Source organism: Euprymna scolopes, chromosome 4 (genome assembly GCF_053919585.1).
Source record: "Euprymna scolopes isolate OS-2025 chromosome 4, ASM5391958v1, whole genome shotgun sequence".
Lineage (NCBI taxonomy): Eukaryota > Metazoa > Mollusca > Cephalopoda > Sepiida > Sepiolidae > Euprymna > Euprymna scolopes.
In genome coordinates, this window is record NC_136485.1 from 5,966,636 (window position 1) to 5,978,689 (window position 12,054).

At 34.5% G+C, this 12,054-nt stretch overlaps 1 protein-coding gene across 2 annotated transcripts in view; it reads left to right on the top strand.

The window, feature by feature from the left end:
• The window catches only part of LOC145266490 (thrombospondin type-1 domain-containing protein 4-like), a 1,186,987-nt gene that overhangs the window by 1,134,688 nt on the left and 40,245 nt on the right, over window positions 1-12,054 (top strand). For both annotated transcript variants that reach the window (XM_080122215.1, XM_080122224.1), the window contains 2 exons: window positions 7,295-7,424; window positions 11,299-11,503. In XM_080122215.1, the coding sequence (XP_079978341.1) occupies window positions 7,295-7,424; window positions 11,299-11,503 (335 nt within the window). The remainder of the gene's footprint in view (window positions 1-7,294; window positions 7,425-11,298; window positions 11,504-12,054) is intronic.

A 12,054-nucleotide genomic window follows, 5' to 3' on the forward strand; every position in this document is an offset into this window, starting at 1 on the left:
TTGTTTTTTGTAATTCGGTCATTGTTTTGATGCTCGCATAACAAATATTTCTGTTTGGAAACATTTGTTATATTTCGTGGAAAAATAATGCTTTTTTCATCCTTTTGTTTAAAGGGAGTGATTTTTAACAAGCTTCGATTTTTTGCAATCGCTCTAGACAAGCCTTGAAGCCACTTGATGTAAGGATCTAAAAAATAAAAACTACTACTTAAAAGTCAAAAGCTAGCTAAATATAAGTATGATATGGGTAGATAGCGATCCAGAAAACTACAATTCTTCTCCCTCTGTCAGAAATATAACTCATGGAATGTAAGGACAAAGGGACAAAATAAGGCAAGTGAGGGATGCCGAAAGAAAATCCAAGATTCACTTTTTCTAAAATTTATTTCTAGATTCGCAGAGTATTATCGCAACCATCGTATCCAGTAACCCCATAACAACAATTATCTTAAAGTTGTCGTTTCTACGGCAATTTTAAACTAACAATGTTAGTGATAAACAGTTTGAGAATTGCAACTCACCATACGGCAGGATGTTGAACTAATGAAAATGATGACTCGATTAAAAGTCAGGATTTTGAATTACAAAGAAACTTTAAGGAAAAGATAATTTATTTAACACCGGAAATGTACAGATTTTCCTGTATAATTTGACCGGGTGGGAAATTATGCGGCCGCTAGGTTAATTCATGAGGATAACGTTATCAGATCAAATAATAGATGAAGTTACTTTTCCCACCAACCGAAATGATATTCATTCGTCTATTGTTGTTATTCTTTATGCAAAGATACTCACTGCTGTTAGGATGCGAGCTTAAGAAAACCAGAAAGAATGCACCACTCAAATTTATGAAAACCATTATAATGAGGTGGAAGGCGTGTTGATCGCAAAAAGTAGAGTAAAAAAAAAAACACTTTTCAAATAAGATTGTGTGAATGTGTCAAGGTTGCAAATGGGTGTAGTACCTTTTTATTATCAGACATGTATACAGTGTGATAATGCATGGGAGTAAAACCTTGTTTTTTGTTTTGTTTTGTTTTTTTTCTCCAATTTTTTTATTTTATTTCATCTATTGGATGTCAAACATTCATCTACTCAGACATTGCCACTGAGAGATCTTTTTAAGATTCTAACCATTCCTTTAGGTACAATCGTTTGCATCTTTCTTGCACTTGGTTCATCGGGTATATTTTCTTTTTCACAAGTTCGGTTTCTCATATAATTACTGGAATGATGGAGATCTTCCTAAGATTCCAGTTTCGTTTCATGGCAGTAATGATTAAGGATATGTGTTGCTTTGAGAGAAATGATGCGTATAATAATGGTTAATAAGAGTCATAAAGACAGGCTCATCTTAAATTCTACACAATTATGCAGAATGTAGGAACTATGCATTAATAGAATTCAACATCATGAATTGGATGAAACTAAATATCTAATAAGAAACCACAAAAAATAAATGAGTAATTAATGCTCGGTTTTCATGTAGTCGCTCGAATTTTCATGACCGAGTATATTATAAAGATCGTTTTAATACTTTTTAAATAGTAAAAGTAGAGTTTTAATATCAATGTCAGAACAAGTAAAAAAACTCAACTTTATAGATGTATGTAGATAACACGACCATGAACTTTAGACACTTTTTATAGTCAATGTGCAAAGAGAAGATAACTCATTTGACAACTATTGTTAATGGCATCTCCATTCACAACTGCCTTTTTTTTTTCTTTTTATTTTTAATATAATGTTGCTAAGATGAAAGAAATTGTTTAACTGTGCCAACTTTGAAATATGCCTGCAAAAAAAAGTGAAAGAACAGTCTCACTGTTAATAATTTGTATGTCCATAGTCAAACGTCAGACACTCATTCGCAAAGCCAATGGCGGTTGTGGCAATCGACAGTGTTTAGGTAATTGATCATGCACGTGAACCTTACGGCATTTTCTTTAATTAAAAACTACAAAGTATTCCATTTCGTGTGCTTGAACATGTTTTTGCCTTAAATTCTTCCAAGGGAGAAAGTGTCCAAAATAAAAAAATGTTTAATGGAATGAAACAAATGAGGAGACGTGTGTTTTGCTATTTTAAAATTATGGAAACCTACGAGGATGATTGTTCTAAACCATATAGAATTGTTTCGATATTCTTACCTATGCATACATACCGATTGGAACGATAAAGTTGCCCCCCCCCCCCAAAGAAAATAACACTGCAGCTTTATTTTAAAACTTTTATTGAAAAAAATAATTTCAGGTAACTTGATTATGTAGTTGAGCTGATATCTATTCAATATAGCCGCCTTCAGCCTCAATCACCACCTTGATACGGGTCTGGAACTGGGAGCATGCCTTATCCACAAAAGAATATTTTAGCATGCCTTTTGTATCATTAAAGTGTATTAGGAAAAAGCATTAGGGAAACAAACGTTGATCAACTCAGCTTTGGTAAAATAGATTTCTGTACTGATCCTATTTCCAGATGAGTCCATAATAAGATCCACTTAAAATATTTAATGAGTGCAAAAAAAATTTTTATTTAATTGAAAAAAAAAAAAAAAAAAAAAGGAAAAAATTTTAATTTGTTAAATTTAAGAATAAATAAAAATTTAAAACTTGGTTAAACTTTTTCTTAAAAAAAAAAAATTTTAATTTCTATTTTAATTTTTTTTTAATCAAAAGCACAAATTACTAGAATCAAATTGTTTGAAAAAAAAACAAAAAAAAAACAGATTACTTCACTGAAGTTATGATCTTAGAAAAAGTTGAATTTTGTAGTTTTGAGATTCTGTTATTGTTTTGCAATATTGCATATTCCTGCATAGAACAAGTGCAATAAGAATTGAGAATTCAAAGTACTGAACAGAGTTCTGAGCAGATCCGGGGCAAAGTCTTTTCAGCCTGTGTTCACTTTGTCATCTTGCATGGCAGCGAGATATGAATCTCAAACACTTCTGATCTGCAATGTTTTGGTCTAATGATTATGCCCAGCAGCTGAAAACTAGAAGAAATATTCTCTTCAACCGTGTTTCTTCAGAAACTTAGTATCCGTGAGACTAAGAGAACCATTTGTCTTCCGCCATTTGGTTCAACCACATATAATATCTTTTGCATCAATCCATAACACGTTTCTGGATATCGCATACCAGAGAGCATAGTAAATCGAGGAAAGCCCAGCTCAAGTGCAAGCAAGCTGACTGATGTTAACGCTTTGCCTCTGACCGTATTGGATCATAATGGATCATTATAACGGAAATGTTAGCCTTCCGTGTAGAAACTACATACTTTATGATGGGGTCTGATCTATATCGGCAGAGAGAAGGTCTGGCGATGATATCACCATTGTTCCCAGTTATGACCAATGCATACATAGAATACTTTTTTTCTTTTTTTTTACATGGAGTTCACCACTTATCAAGGCCCAATGGCCACTCGGGGATAAGGGTTATTGTGTGTACAGTAATCAAAGGGATAGTGTAGCAATAGTATTGGAGACTTGATAAGGTGTCATTACTTAGGGGGGCAGTTCATCAGGAATTTGTTTGTGTTGGACTTGAAGAAATCCCGGTTGAAGTAGGGAGGGAAACAGGCAAGCGGAACAGAGTTCCACAGGCATACAGTTCTAAGAAAGAAGCTTTGTTCATGGAATCTACGTTTTGAGGAAATGGCATTAGGATGAACACCACTAAAGCCAACAATGTGGTTGCGATATGTAGATGACACATTCATACTCTGGCCCCATCAGGAAGATGTTCAAATATTAGTAGATCCGTCCAACTATAAAGTTCATGATGGAAAAAAATTATCGTTCCTAGATGTGCTGATTACCCGCACTGGTCAGGGGTTTATGTTATCTGAATACCGAAAGACAACTTTCACTGGACAGTACCTAAACTTTAACTCCCAAAAACAATATGTAGTAACAGCAATGCATATCAAGAGAAGATGGACAGTTTAAGAAACAACTATCCAGAGAGCATGGCATCAGCTCCAATAAATCTGGCCAGACAAAAAAAAGGAAACCAAACTCAGAAACTCACCAGTTTGTATACCATATATGAAGGGCTTTTCTGAAAAACTTCCACGAGTATGTAATCCGTATGACATCAGAACAGTATTCAGGAGTGATTCAACTTTCCAGAAACAGCTTGTGAGAGTCACGCCCCTACAGAAAAAAGTCATGACTACAAACTGTATGTGAAATCCCATGTAAATGTGGAAAATTATACAAACGTGAAATGTGTCGTCTGCTAAAAGTACATCGAAACATAGAACATCGGAAAGCTGTAGTATGTGGAGAGATTAGAAAATCGGATGTAGTTGACCAAATCTGGAAGGAAAAGGGAAACCATCTACCATTATTGGACGAAGTAAAAAATTATAGACAAAGAAGAATGGTGGGGAATAGGACGACTCAAAGAAGCAGCACATATGCTGAGGAATAACCAATTACTAAGTTGAAATAGTATAGAATCGAATACGATATAGGGAATTATAAACAAGTAATAAGTAAAAACATTATATATATATATATATATATATATATACACATTAATATATAGTAATAATTAGTAATAAATGGTGATATTTACAACTAGAAAATATGTCTAAGGTTTCTAAAATTCGTACTAGAATTGTCCACAAGGACCTGTGGCGCAGTGGTTAGAGTATTTGGAAAAAGCAATTAAAAAAAAAAAGGTTCTGAAGGTTCAATTCTCAGTGTGGACGACTGAAAAATACAAATGTGAATTACTTCGGACCTCTATCCAGTCATGGCTGATGGAACAAGAGCATGCTACCCTCATGAAGTAAATAAAGGGTTCCGCTCGAAATTCTGTCCAAATTCGTGAGTTCGACAAGAAGTTATGACTGAAATTTTGAATCCAAATAATACGGATCATTATTATATCGCGTGAATCCAATGAAGATTGTTGGCATTGGTTTCCCCGATAATTTTCAAGTTAGAATTCTTTCTAGAGAAACTAACGGGAGAGACCACGTGACGGTTGCTAACATCCAAATTGAAAGTGATTTTTCTAAAATGATTTGAACTTTGAACACCGTCTGTCGTTAGCCAGTAGACCACCACCTTCTTGACTTTATGAAGAGCAGATGCGAGATGTTCTCTGGTATTACCCATTGCAAAGTCCGCACTCTAGATTCCAATAATGAAAATGATGAAACCTGAAAGCCAGGATGGCAATTTCGTTAGAAGAAATTTAAATGATATTGAACATGCCTAAAATTGAAAAAATATTTTTAAATCATTTTTTTTTTTTTGTATAAGACTTTTGATATCTAAAAATGTCTTGTTTAAATCATTTTTTTTTAATTTCCTCTTTGGTGTTGGTATTAATTGCAAGGGGGTGATAAGTCGTCCGTTAAGGTAGAAAATGTTCAGTAAAAGTCATGTTTGTATAAAGAATCGTTCACACTATGCAGCATCACATATGTATGAATTTTTAAACTAGAAATTGAAAACTAAAAATGATATATAATAAAAATAAAGCATTATTTTTGTTATATATCATTCAGGAGAAAATGCTTTCTTCGGAGCAGGACTTTTTTTTTTTTTTTTCATTTTCTTGGAATTAATTCCTGTGGGGAGAGACATTGTTGCTGACAATTTGGAGTCATGGATAATAATTATGAGAATCTGAAAGGTGTAAGAAAAACTTGGATGATAATCAAGTGACCAATAATAATGTATGATTAGAAGTTATAATAAAGACCCTTATGTGGCATGGTGTTAAGAAACCCCGTCTACCTTAGGGTTATTATACTGTAGTCTTTCTCTGCTAATGTGTATCCTACTTCTACTGTGGGTGTTTATCTCACCTCGAACTGCGAATTGATGTGATACAAGGGGCAGAAAGTGGGATTGAAGAGCCATCGCTCTAGAGGAAGAGCACTTTTGTCTGCAAAAAATTTTTTACCTTCTTTGTGTGTGATCTGCCCTACTTCCATCCCTCGTATCTTTATTTGTCCTCCACTCACGTGTGGTCTCTTATTTATTCCTTCCCCTCACATCTGCTCTTTGAATTCTTTTCCGCACTTCTTCATGTGTGGTCTCTTCACCTCCCATTCTACCTCCTGTATGTCTACTCTATTTATTGATAGAAAGATATATAATTATTGCATGAAAAATGTGTTAGAGGTTGTTGCATATATATATATATATATATATATATATATATATATATATATATATATATATATGAGAGGATAAAATACAGGATATATCTTAAAATGAAATACCATGGAGACGAGATGTAAGACAGAGACAAGAAAATTCATTCCTATACACAACTAGTATCTATTCAAGTGAATTGGTGAGGTATAAAGTGTAGTATCTGTTTTTATATTGAACTTTATTCTGTTTTCGGTCAGTGATGAAGTTTTTCTAAACTGAGGCAATTTTTTATGTTTCCATTCAGAATGGCCTATTTTGGGGGCTTGTATTATCTCACATTATAAACCGACATTGTATCTAACTTTGCTCTCGTGGAGAGCCAAGTAAATCGGAACACAGCTGCTGTTGGGTTATGCAGGAATTTTTACTTCCATTTTTGTTTCATTCAGTTTGCCTTTTCTCCTTCATGTTGAAAAGTTAATTCGCTCCTTATCCAGAATTCCTCCATATTTAAAAAAAAAAAAAAAAAAAAGCAATATTGTATGATTTGCATATCCGTGATGGAACAAAATTGTCATATTCCAAAAATTATATAAACTGATCAAGTAGTTTCATTTTTAACTCAAAAAATTAAATTTTACGAGTAAGCAAAAAGAGATTAACTGTTGTCTATCTTGAAGAAACAATGGCAGATAACTCCACAATAAGTAAAACTTGCGAGATCAGAATTGTAATGCATACAATTCCCATTAATCGCTTAAAATCGCTTAAAAACGATTTTATTTATAAAAATAAAACTACTTAATTTATATGATTTTTGGAATATGATTTCATTCCACTAAAGGGAAGTACAAGAACTTCTCTATATTTTTGCTATATGGGAAATTCTGGACAAGGGTCGAATTGTACTAATTCAACAAAATGTTATTAAAAATATCAACTTTGCAATAAAATCGCTAGAACATTTTACAAAATGCTGAAATTTAAATCTTATGAACATAAAACATCTTTTAAACAATTGCTACATGTTAATACTTTTTTCTCTTTTTTTTGTATGACTTTTTTTTAATGTCTTTACAAAAAAAAAGTCTGGAAACTTGTTGAAGGTACTTCAATTATATTGTAATTTTCCATAGTTGTTGATCTCGTTTCTCTTTATTCACAGGAACTCAGGAGACGAGAATTGTGTGTGTAAAGATGAACTCACAAGTTGTGGTAACCGACGAAAACTGTGACCCGGATGTGAAATTACCAACGCAAAGTACAGCTTGTAATACAAAACCTTGCAAGGCCCGGTAAAATAGATTTGAGATTTTTTTTGTCTTTTAAGAATAAACGTCTTTCTTTTCATGGATCATCATTTGCTGTTTTCTACGTCGTAATCGATCCATCTAGCATTTGGACAATTTTGATCTTGGTGTAGCTTTTTTAGCTCCTTATATCAAGTGCTTCATGCCTTGTCTGGAGCGATTTCCATTAAAAAGAATTAACTTCTCTTTTACATGATGGCTTTAGAAATTTTAGTTGGATGGTTTTAGAAATGTACTTTCAAACTAACCTATCTCTGATCCGGTATTGATTTATCTCTCTTTCTCTTAAGGTTTTTCTTATCACTTTCTCCCATATTATCCTTGGCCTTACCACCCCCCAGCTAACCTTACTATCTCGACTGTTTTACCCAAGCACTCATCCATTTTTCAACATGATCATACCATCAAAGTCCCTTGTTCAACACGTAGCTAAACCTGTCTGGAGGACTCGCATTTTTTTTTTTTTTTTACATAGGCATTACCACTTATCAAGGCCCAGGGGCCACTCGAGAATAAGGGTTAAAGAGTGTACAGTAGTCAATTGGACAATATAGTAATCGTTAGCAATGGAAATTTAACTTAAGTAGAACGGCTCATCAAGAACGTGTTTACATTGGACTTGAAGACAACCATATTGTAGTTAGTTGGAAAGCAGGCAAACAGAAGAAAGTTCCACAGGTGTGCAGTTCTAAGAAAGAAGCTTTGTTCATAGAATCTACGTTTAGGTTTCCTGCTGTGACGGGATAAAAAAAGATGTCCCTGAAATTTGGTGGATGATGACCTTTTCACCTCTCGACTTACTTTTTCTCACCAAAGAGACACTGCAAGCCTGTCTCTTCTCTATCGTTATTTTTATGGCAGGTGCTCGACTGAGCCCCAATATATGGTCTTCCCCTTAAAAAGGTTTGCAACAAATACTCGCCTAACTACAACAACCGTCAACACTGAGCCTAAAACTAAATGAAAATTTCTTAGAATTGTCCATCTGTGGAACGCAATACCATGTATCTGTTTTCCGGCTGACTAGTTTTCAAATCTAATGTGAATAAATTCCTATTGAGCCCTTCTCTTAAATAATCTAGACCTACCCAGGTTCCACCATAACTGATCATGTTCGCTCACCATCTACCTCATACTTAACTTTTATTCATGCCTTAATAAATTCTGAACTCTCAAGTAAAATAAAAATTTAAAACAAAAAAAAAACGATAATGCAAAGAAATACATATTGGCTTTTTCCTTGGTGCACATTGTAAGTGGAGCAATTAACATTTGTTATTCTGTAGCATCAAAAAATAAACGCACGTTACAATTAAAAAAATTGTCACGTGTTTGAATGCATCTAAAGTAGAATGCAATTGCAAGGAAATCAGATATGAAATCGCATACTTGTGACTAATGGCAGATTAAATGAACAAGCTGCACATGCGTGATCCCCTTCTGATGTTGCATGTGAGATGACGCCACAAAAAAATAGTGAAAAATAATGAATATGAGAAGTGTGAAGGGCCAACGTTGCCTTCGCATTTTTGCCAAGTTTCAGAATGGAGCAAAAGTTATGGGGTAAAAAGTGTCATTTTTTTTGACAATTTGGGAGCATTTGTTACCCCTTTTGAGCTCCTGGGAACGTCGAGTCCAAGTGAAAATGGACAAATGGTGCAGTTTCACACCTTAAGACATGTATATTTGAATTCAGCACCATGGAAAATCACTATATAGTCAGACATATCAAGTTTTTGTTGAGAAATATGAAAAAAGAGACACAAAAAGGGGCGTTTTTAGCACTAAAAGTCCCCAGGGACGTAAACCAGAATTTTGCCAGGGTCACCTATACTGGATTTATATTAAGAATAATGGGCTCCACATTTTGGCCAAGTTTAAAAAAATCTAATGGATGGATCAAAAGTCATGGGGCAAAACGTGTCATTTTGGGCCATTTGGGGGCATTTTTGACCTCTTAAGCCCCTAGGGATGCAATGGGAATTGTCAGAAAAAAAAAAAAAAAATTTTTTCGCTGTGCACATCTATTTAATGAAATACAATTTGCGGCAAAATTTCAGGAAAAACTAATCGTCCAAACTAACACAGACGCCACTGAAAACATAGGTCCCTCTCTGATAAATTTAGAGACCAAAAATAAATGTGATATTACAGAAGATAATCTATAGATATTGGGTAATTATATGCAAATTTATTAGTAAGTTTTAAATCATAATTCTATCTCCTCTACTCGAGATATGCATGGGCTTCGCTAGAATTCGGACAAATACATAACTGAAGAGTATTAACATCTATTAACACACACTCTTTCTATACGTCGGCATTTCATCTTCAATTTATTCCTAATTTATGCCCTTGTTTTCGATATTAAAGAATGTTACAAATAGGATGGTAAGTTTATGCGAAACATGTAACTGAAATAATCAATTCAAATTTATTTGCATTTACTGCTCCAGTAGATATCAGATGCAAATCTATCTATATAAGAACCAGGTACATCCAAGGATGGAGTACTGTTGCCTTATCTGGGCAGGAGCTGCTAGAAAGGACTTATCCTGCCTTGACAGAGTTCAAAATAGACTTCGTAGCCTAGTAGGTAATGCCCTTTTCTCTTCCCTGCAACCTCTTTCCCGCAGAAGAGACGTTGCAAGTCTGTCTCTGCTTTATCGTTATTTTCATGACGAGTGCGCATCTAACCTCCAATCTATGGTCCCCCCCCCTCGCCAAACTTTCACGAAAAACACTCGTCTAGCTGAAACCGCTATCAATAATTCCCCCCACTCTTTATCTATGCCTAAACCCAAGCGTAGATTTCATGAACAAAGTTTCTTTCTTAGAACTGTATGCCTGTGGAACTGTCTTCCGTTTGCCTGCTTTCCAGCTGACTACAATATGGTTGTCTTCAAGCTCAATGTAAACAAATTCTTAATGAACCGTCCCCTTAAGTAATCCAATTTACCAAATTTCCATTACTAACAATTACTAGCATAGTGTTCCATTGACTACTGTACATTCATTAACCTCTATCATCAAGGCCCGGAGGCCACTCGAGAAGTGGTGACTCCTTTGTAAAAAAAGGAACTAATTTATACTAGTGTTGGGATGGCTAATCAGACCCTGGAACTTTTTGTTGGTCTATTTTCCAATGCCAAAAACGATTCTTTTAATTTTTGTTTAAAACTTAATTTTTCCCATTGTTGGTAATCTATAATATAAATCTCTCCTGTCTGTTTAAATGAATGTATGTATGTATGCCTAAAGCTTTTGACAGAGGCAATGAATTTTCATGAGATCGGTATCCTTTTGAAACTCGACCCTTCGGACAACAAATATTAAAAAAATTGGCCAAAAACATTAATCCTTTCACCCTCAACTGGGCACAGGGATGGGTCGCTTTTTTCGCCGATATTTTCAAAAGTCATCCCTTCTTTTCGAGTGGCTAGCCTTAATTTAAACCTTCGTTACTTCCAGTTTGGCAATGGACCCAACAGCCAAGATGTCACTTTTTTTATCACGTTCTTTTCCTCCTTCACCGTACGGGTTCAAGCCTGCCTGCCTACCACCACTTTTTTTTTTTTTTTTTTTTTTTTTTGCTCAACACACACTTCCAAACACCCGGGCAATGCTGGGCATCCAGGCTAGTAACATTATAAAAGTAATTGATTTTAAACTACTCCCCCCCGCCCATGTAGTTTTGTGTTAAAAAAAAATGCAGATTTTACATTTTAAACTTTAAATTTAAAAGAATCAGAATCGGGAATTTAGAACGGAATCGGTAATTGCATTAGAATCGAGAATAATTTTAGAATTGACCAATTACTGATTCACATCATAATATTTTTTGCACTATCATTTTCAGATGGACACCCTCAGAATGGTCACCGTGCAGTGTTTCTTGTGGAGAAGGGAAAAAGACTCGCCATGTTGAATGCCAAGAGAAATTCTCACCAACCTTTTCTAAAAGAGTCTCTGCTACTGCTTGCCTAAATCAAACAAGGTTACCCACCAAAGCAAAATGCATGGAAAAGCCATGTTCTCAGTGGGTTGTGAAAGAATGGTCGAAGGTGAGTTTATTTTTTATATGTGGAATAAGGAATATATTCGTTTGAAGTAGTTGAGTGGTTTGGGCTACATATTTGATTAATAATCTGGTAAATCCTCTCACTGTACAGCCAATCATATTCTAGTGAGAATGAATCCGGATGTACTCAGATTCATTACATCATTTTTTATCTAACAGCAACTACTCGTCATAGTCCGAGATTTCAGTAATGCTATTTTAATCTTTTTTTGCATTATTTACAAAAATAATGTGAAAGTCATGAAAAGTTAAAAATATAAAGTACATAACATATTATCTTTAACTTAAAATAGGAATCATTGCCCTTATATTTCGAGGTCAGCATTTAAAATCCTCTCCATTATAATAATCTTCCTTGTCAGAACAACTATTTTTGGAAAGAAACTAAAGCGAATTGCACGTTAAGGCCATGCTGTAAGCATAAGAAAAGAAGAAATTGCCAATCAGAAGCAAATAGCGACTTGTCACATGGAAAATTAACAAGTTTATATATTAGATAAAGCCTTTTCTTTTTACCATACTAGCAGACCGCCC